The 13,559-nt window shown below is 32.8% G+C and overlaps 1 protein-coding gene and 2 long non-coding RNA genes across 3 annotated transcripts; 1 reads left to right on the top strand and 2 right to left on the bottom strand.

Moving 5' to 3' along the window:
• The first annotated feature begins 114 nt into the window (after positions 1 to 114).
• On the top strand, positions 115 to 3,525 carry LOC105633388 (Lung seven transmembrane receptor family protein). Its single transcript, XM_012215980.4, has 5 exons — positions 115 to 496; positions 1,039 to 1,975; positions 2,116 to 2,211; positions 2,742 to 2,878; positions 2,982 to 3,525. The coding sequence occupies exons 1-5, from the start codon at positions 279 to 281 to the stop codon at positions 3,151 to 3,153; spliced, it is 1,560 nt and encodes a 519-aa protein (XP_012071370.1). The 5' UTR covers positions 115 to 278; the 3' UTR covers positions 3,154 to 3,525.
• Positions 3,526 to 4,650: 1,125 nt separating this feature from the next.
• Positions 4,651 to 5,893, bottom strand: LOC149495213 (uncharacterized). Its single transcript, XR_016321433.1, has 2 exons — positions 5,709 to 5,893; positions 4,651 to 4,877 (listed from the first exon to the last, which is right to left on the bottom strand). It is a non-coding gene; the product is annotated as an uncharacterized LOC149495213 (long non-coding RNA).
• Positions 5,894 to 10,838: 4,945 nt separating this feature from the next.
• LOC149495212 (uncharacterized) lies at positions 10,839 to 12,081 on the bottom strand. Its single transcript, XR_016321432.1, has 2 exons — positions 11,897 to 12,081; positions 10,839 to 11,065 (listed from the first exon to the last, which is right to left on the bottom strand). It is a non-coding gene; the product is annotated as an uncharacterized LOC149495212 (long non-coding RNA).
• Between the last annotated feature and the right edge of the window lie 1,478 nt (positions 12,082 to 13,559).

The following is a 13,559-nucleotide window of genomic DNA, read 5'->3' as shown; positions in this document are numbered from 1 at the left end:
AGTCGTGCAAGTTCGGCAAAGCTCTTTGACAAGTAAGGCTAGTTTCGTCCATGAGAAGTTTAACGAGATGTCGTTCTAATAGCTTACGACCACAAAACCCACGGGAAAGTCCTTGTTGGCGCGTAAACCCACATTTTCGCTATTCTTACCGACAGTGATCTTTGCTTCTCTATTACACTCTCTTCCTCCACAACCACTACGCCTGCATCTGAGGATCTCCCCCTCAAATCCGCCGCTAAGATCTCCTTTTCCCCTTCTCTCACACATACTCTCTCCCCATGGATTTCGCATCCAGCTGCAGATCTTATCCCAATCTTTGTCTCATTATCACATTCTCAATATTCTTATTTTCAAAAATTAATCTCTCTGACGCCTCTATCCATATCTACGACAAAGAGAAATTCAATGAAGTTGGAAACGCTTACCTTCTTGCTGGTGGCAGCGAAGGCATTGTTGCCTCGGACTCTTCGGCCTCCAATGGCCGCTCTTATATTAGGTAGCTATCAATTTCTTCTTGTTATTATTTTAATTTATAATAAATATGTGATTTGAATGATACAAAATGGATTTTTTGGCTTTTATAGTGGAAGTGTTTTGCACGGATCTGATTTTGCATTACATTGATGTTTCTATATAATAGATTGCAACGAATTGATACCTGGATTTGGTTCCTGTGAATTGGTGTAGTTTTGGTTTTATTCAAAATTTTAATTGAAAATGGTGATTAGAACACGAGATCTGAGGTTGCAAATCGAGTTTGGGTGCCATGAAAGCTGAGGAATCAAAAGCAGATTTGAAGCTATCAATTCGTTGTCGTTTTGTAGATTTTAGCCAATTATGGATCTAATGGATTAACTTCTAGCTTGTCTGCCTTCTGGCTTTTCTTTTTAAAGTATGAGGGGCATAGGGTTTGTATTCATAATATCCGTTTTTGGAAGATTTTGTGGTTACATCCATTTTTGTATTTAACCTTTCTGTTTGTGATTTATGCATTTCTTTTGTAAGTTTGATTTATTATGTATATAACAATTGGATCAGGTTTAGGGATATCACTTTTTGGAGGACCAAGGCTGCAGCTGAGGAGCATTCAGGAACGGAACATAGTACAGGATTGATACAGGTTGTGATTTTTGAGGCAGCTGACCGGAATAATATTGGTGGTTCTGCTTATGGAGGACAAAGATCGATTTGTTGCACACCTGATCTTGCTAAGCTAGAAGGTTGCAAGCAAGGTGAAGTCATTAGAATACCTTCAGCAACAGACATTAACTGGCCTATTGTTTTGAATGTTCAATTCAGTGGTAACTACTTAAACACTAACATAAGAGATCAGTATGTTAACATCACAAAGACTGGAATGTATAACTTGTTCTTTATCGCGTGTGATCCACAACTCAAGGGACTAATAATGAGTGGGAAGACAGTTTGGAAGAATCCTGATGGCTATTTACCTGGTAGGATGGCCCCTTTAATGAAGTTTTATGTGTTCATGTCTCTTGCATATCTTTTGCTCAGTGTTATTTGGTTCACCCAGTACATGAGGTTTTGGAGGGACATATTGCAACTTCAGCATTGCATCACAGCTGTTATTGCCCTGGGATTGTTTGAGATGATTCTTTGGTATTCTGAATATGCAAATTTTAACAGCACAGGAGTGAGGCCAGTTGCAATTACTACCTGGGTTGTGACAGTTGGAGCAGTTAGGAAAACTCTCTCTCGCCTCCTTATACTTTCAATTTCAATGGGTTATGGTGTTGTGCGGCCCACACTTGGTGGTCTTACCTCAAAGGTGCTTCTTATTGGGTTTACATATTTTTTGGCATCTGAATTGCTCGATATTACTGAGTTTGTTGGGAATATCAATGATGTATCAGGAAGAGCAAGACTGTTTTTAGTCCTTCCTGATGCATTCTTGGATGCATTTCTGATACTCTGGATATTTACATCTCTTTCAAGAACATTGGAGCAGCTACAGGTACTAACATGCTGAACTTATCTGTCTCTGTTTTGAATCTTAATGTCTTGCTTTGTGCTTATGTTTCTTTTCATCTTGTTATTTTTGTAAGTTTTATTTCATGCTGTCTTAATTTGGACTACAAAATTATGATTATGCAGGTGAAAAGAAGTTCCGTTAAGTTGGATATCTATAGGAAGTTTTCAAATGCACTAGCTGCAGCAGTGATAGCTTCTGTTGCTTGGATTGCATATGAGGTATGATCTGTGAATAAGAGTACATCAGCTTCTATAAAAGTTCATTAGATTTGCTTTTATTATCTTCTTCGTTTCAGAAATTATACCAGTGAAAAAATAATGGCATACCTTTCTTTTTGTATTTTCTGTTCATATAATAGTTTCGAATACTTGTGGCTTTTAAATTTATTCTGGGAAAAGCTGAAACATGTACTACATTCTTCTCCTGTTGAATGTTTATACAAAGAACCACTTCATAAGATTCCATATGCAGATTGAGTGTACATTAGGCTAGTCGACCTTGCAGATCACTGGCCTGCATGGAAACTGTTAGATATTGAACAAGCTATTATCTTCAATTAGATGTTGATATCTTTCACCCAAGTACTTTGCGTCTTCACAATGTTGAAGGAGAATGTTAAAGATTATCCTGCTTCTAATGCAAAGTTTATTTTTTTATTTGCCATGGATCTTTGTTGCTTCTTTTAGTTCTCTTCTAGTCTTTAAGTTGAATGCTCAGGTTGTTATGAATCTGATCTGCTTTCTTACAGGTTTACTTCAAAGCAACAGACCCATTTAATGAAAGGTGGCAAAGTGCTTGGATTATTACTGCTTTCTGGGACATTCTTGCATTGGCTTTGCTCTGTGTTATTTGTTATCTCTGGGCTCCTTCTCAAAGTGCACAACGGTATATAGTATATTCTGAAATTCAATTTAACAAAAAATCTTTCAGCACATCTTACATCCTGTAGCCTCCTTTTTATGCTAACTTTTTCTTTCAACCTTCATAGGTATGCCTACTCAGAAGAAGCGGGAGAAGAATCGGATGATGAAGAAGCGCAATCTCTAACAAGAGGAAAATCAGATGGTGATATAGGTTTAGTTGAGAAGAAAGAGAGGAATGGTGGGAATACGGAGGGTTTTGATCAAGAGTATGAGACAGAAGAGGATAAAAGAGAATAATTACTGGTAAACATATTCTTTCAGAGACCTCATTTAGCAAGTGCTAAACAAATCCTGTCAATTTGAGCTCAGAGATGACATTTTATAGAATCTTCCACATGGCCTGCAGAGGTTTAAAATTTTGACATCATGTGATTCTGCTAATTTGATCAGTGAGTATACTGCCTGATATTGTTGTATGATCATCTTTATGTAAGTATATCAGTGGATAAATCCTGTCAAAAAAAAAAAAAAAAGGAAAAGATTGAACACCTTGAATCTTTAATGCCTTGTTTGGGGCATGCATTTGTATCTATCATAGTGGTTTGTGGTGCTTTTGTCTACTGCTTATTCTTTTAATGGGTTTATTTATACACACCATTATTTTGAGCACATTAGTCATTTCCATTTTGTATTCTGATAGAATTACAGACAAACTATATTCATAGAGATAAATCTAAAAATAACTTTTTATTTTCTGAATTGAACAAAAAATATATAAAATTAAAAATCATCATCACTTTCCAATTGTTTTGCTTCCTCGTAAGAAAATGTTAAGAATAAAGATTCTTTTTTATTTTTTTAATTTCTAAAAGGATCACGCATAATTCAATTGCCTCTAACAGCTAAGTGAAACTTTTTCCTAGAAAGTAGGACTATAAACAAGCCGAGCTCTAGTGAGTTCGAGCTCAAATCGACCTCAAGTTCGAAGTCGCAGACTTAATTCGATAATCATAAACGAGCAGTGCTTGACCTCGAATTCAAAATAACTCAAAATCTATTAAACTAAAATGGCGTTGTTTTAATATAGATTTAATTAATTTTGATTTATTGAACTAATTCGTGAGCTCAATTCAATTTAATAAAATTAAGAGCTAATTTGAGAGCTCATCTAATGAGATCAAATTTATCGAATGAGCTCGAGTGAACTTGTATTTATCTGAGCCTCAAGCAGCTCAGCTCAAGAGCGGTTTGCTAATATTATATTAATGTTAGTTGCGGTTTCCACTTAGTCAAACTACCTATTTCATAAATGATTACCTATTTCATAAATTATCATTTATAGTAGGTTATTTTTTCTTTTTTTAAGTGAATGTGTTATAAATTTAAAAAAGAACTTCTACCACTTAATTAAAATCGTTTAGCAACATAAGTGATTTTCGTTGAAAATTTTCAAATAGAACATCAACGGCATATCCGAACTACGAGAGGCGTTTACTTACAGAAAACAGTTTTCTATTTTCTGTTTTTTAATGAACTAGTTTTCTTAGAAAATGAAAATTAGAGAACAGAAAATGAAAAATGCGTTCACTTGATAATAATAAAAAATCATATTTTAATTTAATTTCACAAACATTATTCATAACTTTCATAATTAAAAGAAATAAAATATTATAAAATTGTCACGACCCATTTCCATGGGCCGGACCGGCACTAGGACCTGGATGGGCTTAAGGCCCCCGAAGCCCATAGTAAGCCTGTATTACTTAAGACTCGCATTCTATTCACGATTGTGGATTCAGGCCCAACAATTTATTTCACAAATATATCCAAAGTACAATCCATATAATAAATGTCTATACTCTATTTATTCATTTACAACTCAGTTGAAATACAATTGCGGAACTCTACTTCATAATTCACTATTCTTTGCATTTACATATTCACTACACTGATCATTGCTCCTATCGATCTCTATCTCGTTCGCTCGATTGGACTCCAGGATTTTTCTTTTCATCTATTACCTGGGGAGGTTAGAGGGGGGTGAGTACGAAACTCAGTGAGTAGAATTAGATAACCCTCTCACCCCACACAATCATACAAGTGCTAAAATATTTTAATGTGGTCACCCGTTTAGTTATATGATCATGCAGTTTGTCACACAAATGGCAATACAACAGCAACCACAATTATTAGCACCTTCATATAATCACATCACGTGGAAATTAGTCAGTGGCACCACCTGAAACCCCAACGAGCCGTCCTCACACATGGCTCGCCCTCTCATACATGTGCACCAGGGAGCCGATCCCCCATACGGCCAACTGGTCTAATCCTCACTGACCAGTCCTCTCATTGTTTTTCCATTCTCTCTCTTTTCTTTTCCATACCAACAGGAGGCAACCCGGTGGTCTCCATCCAATCTAGATCATCAAGCGCTCACAACAGGAGGCCACCTGCGGGCTGCGATCAAATCTAGACTGTCCGGTGCGCAACAACAAGAGGCCATCCTGTGGTTCTATATAATCCATCTCATCAGGTGCACACGGGGGCGCCGATCTCCCATTTTCCCGGCCAACGGTCAAATTCCATATCACATCATATTCAGGATCCATATCACATCATATTCAGGATCCATATCACATAGACCGTCCTCACAAACCCATGGTGGTCCACTTCATCCCAATTCCACACAAATATGGCACAGTATATTCATAGCACAAGTAATCAAACAATTTTAAATATCAACAAATAGTGCATCATAATACGGCAATCCAACAAAATAATGCATGATAACATTTAGCCGTGAATGCATGAATGCAGGTGGATGAGGCGAATTATCTAACACTACTCACAGTTCTTTATTGTCCTTTAAAGGACTATCTTTATTACTGCACGCTTCCAGCATTTGTCTCCACCTTTCGGAACTTATAAACATCTAACATAATAAGAAAACTCTACATTAGAAGTCTAATTCAAGAAACGTACTTTTACCTTAATTATTAGTTTTGGTTACTATCCGCTTTACTGACATATCAAACTAAACTGTATATTTCTCTATATATATAATTTCCCTATTTATTTCTTTATGACCTTTAGATAAAATTTCTAGTTACAATAATAATAATAATGATATTCCTAATAATAATAATAAAAATAATAATGATAATAATAATAATAATAATACCTAAATTTTTAGTTCAATAATTTGGCCCGATATTTGTTTGATTTACGAGATGTTCACCTGTTTACAGATCTGGTTCAATTTATTTTTATTATTTTATTTAGGTTATATACCATTTCTTCAATTTACTTAATATTAAGATTAATAATCATGATAGTTAGATGTTTGAGATAATTAATTCCCGTGGTAACCACACTGACATTTATATATTTAAGATACATTAATAGTTAGGACTCCATATTCGTTCTTGAAAATTTCGAAAGGTTCTCGACCCAATAATTCCGATAATATGTTTTGGGCTTAAGCCCAACTTGCAATTTAGGCCCAAATTGTAATTGCTCGGTACTTACAGCCTATCTTATCAAAATTTGGATTTTCGATTTATTAAAAATTCAAAAGTTTTGAAAATAAAAATGCGGGGGATTACAATCCCCCCCCCCTTAAAACAATTTGTCCTCGAATTGAATCTAGTGGGAAAGAATAAGAATGGACGCATGGGAAATTTTAAAGTTACAAGGAATTGCTTCCAATACCAAGGAGACAATTCAAGAGCGAGAATACATATCGAGGAAGCAAAGTGAGTGGGGGTATTCTGATTGTACTTCTCTTACCCATTATCTTATTTCAAGCAACGGTTCGTTCCATTGTTTCGCACTACGTATCAAAGGCTCACAAGGAACTTCGTATAAGAGACTTTAAATTTGTTACTCTAGTCCTCTTGTTGCTATCACTAGTCAACTACTGAAATCTTTAGAACATCTTTCGTTAATAAAAATCTTATAAATAACCTTGTTTTACAATAAACTGCATAATATATTTATATATATATATATACAAGTTCTATTCTTCTTATAATATTTTTATCGTACACTAGCGCAAGTATTTAAATAGTTTATTTACTAAGGACATCCCTGCACTACTAGTTATTTTACTCTATAAGGATCTCCACACTTTCTATTTAATCACCGTACTTACGTCTAATACTTATTCCCTATATTATCTTAACATTTCTCATTAAAAGTTGCTTTTCATAATTACCTCTCATTTCACCTATGTTGCTTATTAATTCATTTTAAGGATATTGAAGCCTACTTATTAAGTATTCCTTCCACTTAGTTTCTTTATACTACAACTCATGATTTTTCACAACTTATCCGATCACTATCGTTGCAACCTAATATTTATGAGTTCACTTAGTTTCTTAAATCCCGACCTAACGCTGTCTTACAATTCCAACACCAATTAAGTACACATCACTAACTCAATTTATTTCACCCAACTCTGCGTCAACTAAATAATTTATTCGTTTCCATATGAAAGTTCAGTTTATACCTTAATTATGAAATAATAGCAAGGTCCTACTCCACATTTATAATACATAAGCTAATTGTTTAATTTTCCATCCAAGTTTTAGAATATAAAATCAATTATCTATCTCACCTGTCTTTAGGCCATTAGTCTTTCTCTTATTTAAGTCTAGCAAGGTATGTATAAATTCCTTAAATTTTATCCATTCGACCTTATCATCTTTAGTTTCTCAGATTAGCATAATACCACCTGGTGTCATTATCTAGATCTCGACTTAGTTTAGATCTTTTCCTCCTTTGGCTAGCATGTCAAAATTTTTATCAATTGCTTCACGATTCACTTCACTAGGTGCTTTTAGTCTTTTCCTGTAAGGAATTAAATGTATTAATGTTAATATTTATTGAAGAGCCAGAAGAAATTAATTACCACCTGTTTAAGTTGTATTTTATCAACGTATCTTTAACTTCAAAACATCCCCTAGAGTTGAATAATTCTCTTATGATATGATAAACTACCCAAAAACTTAAATTATCAAGTCTCTCTAATTCTGATTTGTCACAATTCATTATAGTCTAAAAGGCATAGTATTAAAATTTCGATTTTTAATATATCTATCTCTAAGCCTTACTGGTTTGTATCTCTTATTCCCAAGTTAAGTTCTACCTTAATAAATTTATTTCTTTTACTAATGTCGAATCTCTTTTTCTTGAGAAAGTTTCTATTTTAATGGATTCATTTATAATAATGGTCTACGACACTAGTTCATCGAATGTGTCTACTAATATTTTCAATGTACATTGTTTCACCGATATAACTTGTTAGATTAATCGTTTATTCAAAAATTCGACTAATGAGTGAACGGCTACAACCTAGATTGACCATCCTATGGGTAACTGGCTATTTAAACACTTTCAAAATAATTTTCCCTTCCAACTTTTAAAAACATCGGCATGTCACTCACGCAAAACCTTGAAATTCTTTTAATAGAAATTTGCATTTACTTTATTTCATTTAAACCAATCTCAATCGTAGTATAAAGATATTTTCATGAAGTTTGAAAATCAATACTCATTGTACTTTCTAAAACCTTTTGATATTTAACAAAAATGAATTGTCTATCTCCACGAGGACAATCTAAGTCATCAAATTCCAGTCTACTGTTACATATTTCATCCCTAAATGATCCTCTTAAATCAAGAATATTCTAATCTCCATCATTACTATTCCCTTCGCTATCACTAGTCTCTCAAGTAGATTGGTCCACACCTTAAATTTTTCCAAAAGTTATTTTCATTAGTGATTTACTCTTTATATTTTTATTTATATTTATGTCTATATTATTATTATTTTATCTTTATTTATTTAGTTATTTATTTTATCTTTTTTTTTTTTTTTTTTTTTTTTTTTTTGCATATTTCTTACATCTGAATTTTACTTCTTTCCCAATTTGTTTCTAATTATTTATTCTAGTATTTCATAGTAGATAAATTAATTGACCACATTATCATTATCGACCATACTACTATATAACATCCCCTAGTTTTATCCAAGTTCTTTAGATTTTTTATTCATTTTTGTCTCTTTAGTGTACCCAACCTCATTAGTGTACCCAACCTCGTTTAAGTCCTATCCTTAAAGAGTTTAATGATGGGTACATGAATCTATGACGTTCCTAAGATCATTGCTTCTTAGAGTTCCTTATTCTGATTTTTCAATCTCTACTTAATCATTATGAGTTATCTTTGATTTTTATTCTCTTCTAAATTTTATTAAATTTTTATTTTATTTTATTTAGCACCTCGATCTAATTTCGTACTTAATTCTTTAAAGCAGATTTTAATATAAGTAATTTAGATTAATAAATAGGATTGGTCTTTTCTACATAACTCCCTACCTAGATACATCAAATTCCCTTAAGTTATGAAGTTTTCCTACAGCATCAACCGTTCATTTCCCCACTTATGATTTAAAGTTATTCATCATCTTCTACATTCATTCTATTACAATAGATTTATGAACTTAGTCTAGCCCTTTAAGTATCCTACATGTGTTAGGATCTTAATTATATAATGTCTAATAAATTATTACAACTAGACTTTCACCTTATTAAGTTTTAGATTATACCAACTATTCCTTACACATTGGTTCCATAAGTCCATTATCGATTCAATTTAATTGCTCAACTTACCATTTCCTTTTCGTAGATTTCTCACATAAATTCATAATTATTCAATGGCTTTTAATTACTCCTATTAACTATTAGCCAATCTTTTCCATTTTAATCAAATTTTAAATTCTAACTTTTGCCCAATTATTCACTAGCCACTTTTAATTCTATATTAAAATATCCAAAATCTTACCTTTGTCTTTTATTTTACTTTAATTACTCTATTTAAATTTGTATATCGAGACTTGCCCAATCAAGTACCTTTTATTGTTCTTAAACACAATTTATCATTTTTACATCTGACTCCAGTTACTTATTTCAATACGTTTCTATTCTTCTTGATGTTATACTTAAATATCTTTCAACTTCTATCTTGGATACTTGAGGATTTCTTGTCTATTATGATTATTTGTCTTAGATCCTCCTTTTCTAACCCTTAATTTAATTCAAATTACAATTTCTACTTTTTAATCCCTAAGTGAAACACTTGTAGAATTTGATCCCTATATTAAATGAATTTATCATTCTAATTCATATTTCATACCATTCCTTATTAAGTTATTATTATTAATTCCTATAGGCCTAATTCAGTCCTCGGGATAGACAATATGAAAATTAACCAAACATGCAATCATTGTAAATAATTTAAATTCTAAAATCAAACAAATTTTTGACATGCCGACAAAACCACAAAACCAAACAATTAATTGCAACTTCAAAACAATTTTCAATAAGCAAATAATAAAACATGTTTCTCAAATCATAGTTCAAATAAATTCACTTTCTTATTGTCTTTAAAACTTTGAATTCTTTTCTAAATCATTTCAAATAATTTTCGAAGCAGTGTCTCTTGTCGAATCATGGTGTACTGGGTGATCAGGCCATTACACCAATTTTCAACTGATCTTCTGCTTCAAAATTGGATGGAGGGGATTTAGCAAAACTCAAAATATTTATTTTGTAAACGCCAGTTACCCAGACCTTTCTATAATTTACTATTATTTATGTACCTTTAGTTCTCATCCTAAGTTTCATATAGATTTCCTCCCATCCTCGTGCACGATGCGTCCACCGGCACTAAAATGGAATTCAATCCAGACTATAGCTCCTTTGTTGGTTACGGCCGATCCCAACATAGGAGTCCTATATTTCATTTCCTATGTTCCGCAATTGATTCCTAAGGCCCAACTTATGCTCTGATACCAACTTTGTCACGACCCATTTCCATGGGCCGGACCGGCACTAGGACCTGGATGGGCTTAAGGCCCCCGAAGCCCATAGTAAGCCTGTATTACTTAAGACTCGCATTCTATTCACGATTGTGGATTCAGGCCCAACAATTTATTTCACAAATATATCCAAAGTACAATCCATATAATAAATGTCTATACTCTATTTATTCATTTACAACTCAGTTGAAATACAATTGCGGAACTCTACTTCATAATTCACTATTCTTTGCATTTACATATTCACTACACTGATCATTGCTCCTATCGATCTCTATCTCGTTCGCTCGATTGGACTCCAGGATTTTTCTTTTCATCTATTACCTGGGGAGGTTAGAGGGGGGTGAGTACGAAACTCAGTGAGTAGAATTAGATAACCCTCTCACCCCACACAATCATACAAGTGCTAAAATATTTTAATGTGGTCACCCGTTTAGTTATATGATCATGCAGTTTGTCACACAAATGGCAATACAACAGCAACCACAATTATTAGCACCTTCATATAATCACATCACGTGGAAATTAGTCAGTGGCACCACCTGAAACCCCAACGAGCCGTCCTCACACATGGCTCGCCCTCTCATACATGTGCACCAGGGAGCCGATCCCCCATACGGCCAACTGGTCTAATCCTCACTGACCAGTCCTCTCATTGTTTTTCCATTCTCTCTCTTTTCTTTTCCATACCAACAGGAGGCAACCCGGTGGTCTCCATCCAATCTAGATCATCAAGCGCTCACAACAGGAGGCCACCTGCGGGCTGCGATCAAATCTAGACTGTCCGGTGCGCAACAACAAGAGGCCATCCTGTGGTTCTATATAATCCATCTCATCAGGTGCACACGGGGGCGCCGATCTCCCATTTTCCCGGCCAACGGTCAAATTCCATATCACATCATATTCAGGATCCATATCACATCATATTCAGGATCCATATCACATAGACCGTCCTCACAAACCCATGGTGGTCCACTTCATCCCAATTCCACACAAATATGGCACAGTATATTCATAGCACAAGTAATCAAACAATTTTAAATATCAACAAATAGTGCATCATAATACGGCAATCCAACAAAATAATGCATGATAACATTTAGCCGTGAATGCATGAATGCAGGTGGATGAGGCGAATTATCTAACACTACTCACAGTTCTTTATTGTCCTTTAAAGGACTATCTTTATTACTGCACGCTTCCAGCATTTGTCTCCACCTTTCGGAACTTATAAACATCTAACATAATAAGAAAACTCTACATTAGAAGTCTAATTCAAGAAACGTACTTTTACCTTAATTATTAGTTTTGGTTACTATCCGCTTTACTGACATATCAAACTAAACTGTATATTTCTCTATATATATAATTTCCCTATTTATTTCTTTATGACCTTTAGATAAAATTTCTAGTTACAATAATAATAATAATGATATTCCTAATAATAATAATAAAAATAATAATGATAATAATAATAATAATAATACCTAAATTTTTAGTTCAATAATTTGGCCCGATATTTGTTTGATTTACGAGATGTTCACCTGTTTACAGATCTGGTTCAATTTATTTTTATTATTTTATTTAGGTTATATACCATTTCTTCAATTTACTTAATATTAAGATTAATAATCATGATAGTTAGATGTTTGAGATAATTAATTCCCGTGGTAACCACACTGACATTTATATATTTAAGATACATTAATAGTTAGGACTCCATATTCGTTCTTGAAAATTTCGAAAGGTTCTCGACCCAATAATTCCGATAATATGTTTTGGGCTTAAGCCCAACTTGCAATTTAGGCCCAAATTGTAATTGCTCGGTACTTACAGCCTATCTTATCAAAATTTGGATTTTCGATTTATTAAAAATTCAAAAGTTTTGAAAATAAAAATGCGGGGGATTACAAAAATAAATTTAGAAATTTTGTATGTAACAGTTTATGAATTTTACTATTCATTATTTATAGTAATAATGTCATTTTTTATCATTTCATAATTTTTTTAAAAAATAAAGGATAGAATATACTTGTAATAATAAAATTAATATTTATTAAAGCATAATATAAAGTTTTATTTACTTAAACATTTTTTATTTTTTAAAATGAAAATATTTTATAGAAAAATTATTTATAGATATTCTAATTTTAATTATGAAAATGTCATTGTAAAAAAGTGAAAATCAGTTGAAAAACATATCTTTTGTTATAAAAGAAAACTCTTTCAAATCTTAATTAAAATTTTAAAACTGATAAACTGTTTCTAATTTTTCAAATAGAAAACTGATTGATTTGAACACAAAACTCTATTTTCCAGTTTTTTTGAAAAATTGTTCTAGAAAACTACTCAAGTTTTTTACAAACGAACACACCATTAAGCTTTCAAAAAATTCAAATATTTTCAAATAAACTACATTAATCTTGTCCATCTATTTTTGAAAAAAAATAATTTTGTTTTAGTTTAGATTATGCACATAGGTTTATTCGAAATGTTAATCATTCATGAATTTCTTGTAGTTTTGACTATGGACATTAGGGAAATTTTCCTTCTGAAATTCGGCCGAATAGGATGTCGTTCGCTCGTTTGTAGAATGAGAGAAACTTTTTCCTAGAAAGGTGGACTACAGGGAGGAAAGCTTTCCGCTGTTAAACGGCATTTGCATTAACGACGAGATATGAAACGACAGCTCATTTGATAAATAGAGGGATTCGCTATTTGAAATGGGAATTTTTTTTTTTTTTTTTAAATAAGCAGCAAAAATTACAAATTTTCCCCTTTTCAGTAAAATCCCATATAATACAGGTACGATTTCAAT

This window comes from Jatropha curcas, chromosome 6 (assembly GCF_041381405.1).
Source record: "Jatropha curcas cultivar XTBG-Jc1 chromosome 6, XTBG_Jcur_1.0, whole genome shotgun sequence".
Lineage (NCBI taxonomy): Eukaryota > Viridiplantae > Streptophyta > Magnoliopsida > Malpighiales > Euphorbiaceae > Jatropha > Jatropha curcas.
This window is presented reverse-complemented; position numbering and strand designations above follow the sequence as displayed.

Bases quoted from the DNA above. Each gene is read 5' to 3' on its own strand.
- LOC105633388 (XM_012215980.4), top strand. From the start codon at position 279: ATGGATTTCGCATCCAGCTGCAGATCTTATCCCAATCTTTGTCTCATT. The intron at 497-1,038 runs GTAGCTATCAAT...CAATTGGATCAG, and splicing joins AATGGCCGCTCTTATATTAG to GTTTAGGGATATCACTTTTT. The intron at 2,879-2,981 runs GTATATAGTATA...CAACCTTCATAG, and splicing joins CCTTCTCAAAGTGCACAACG to GTATGCCTACTCAGAAGAAG.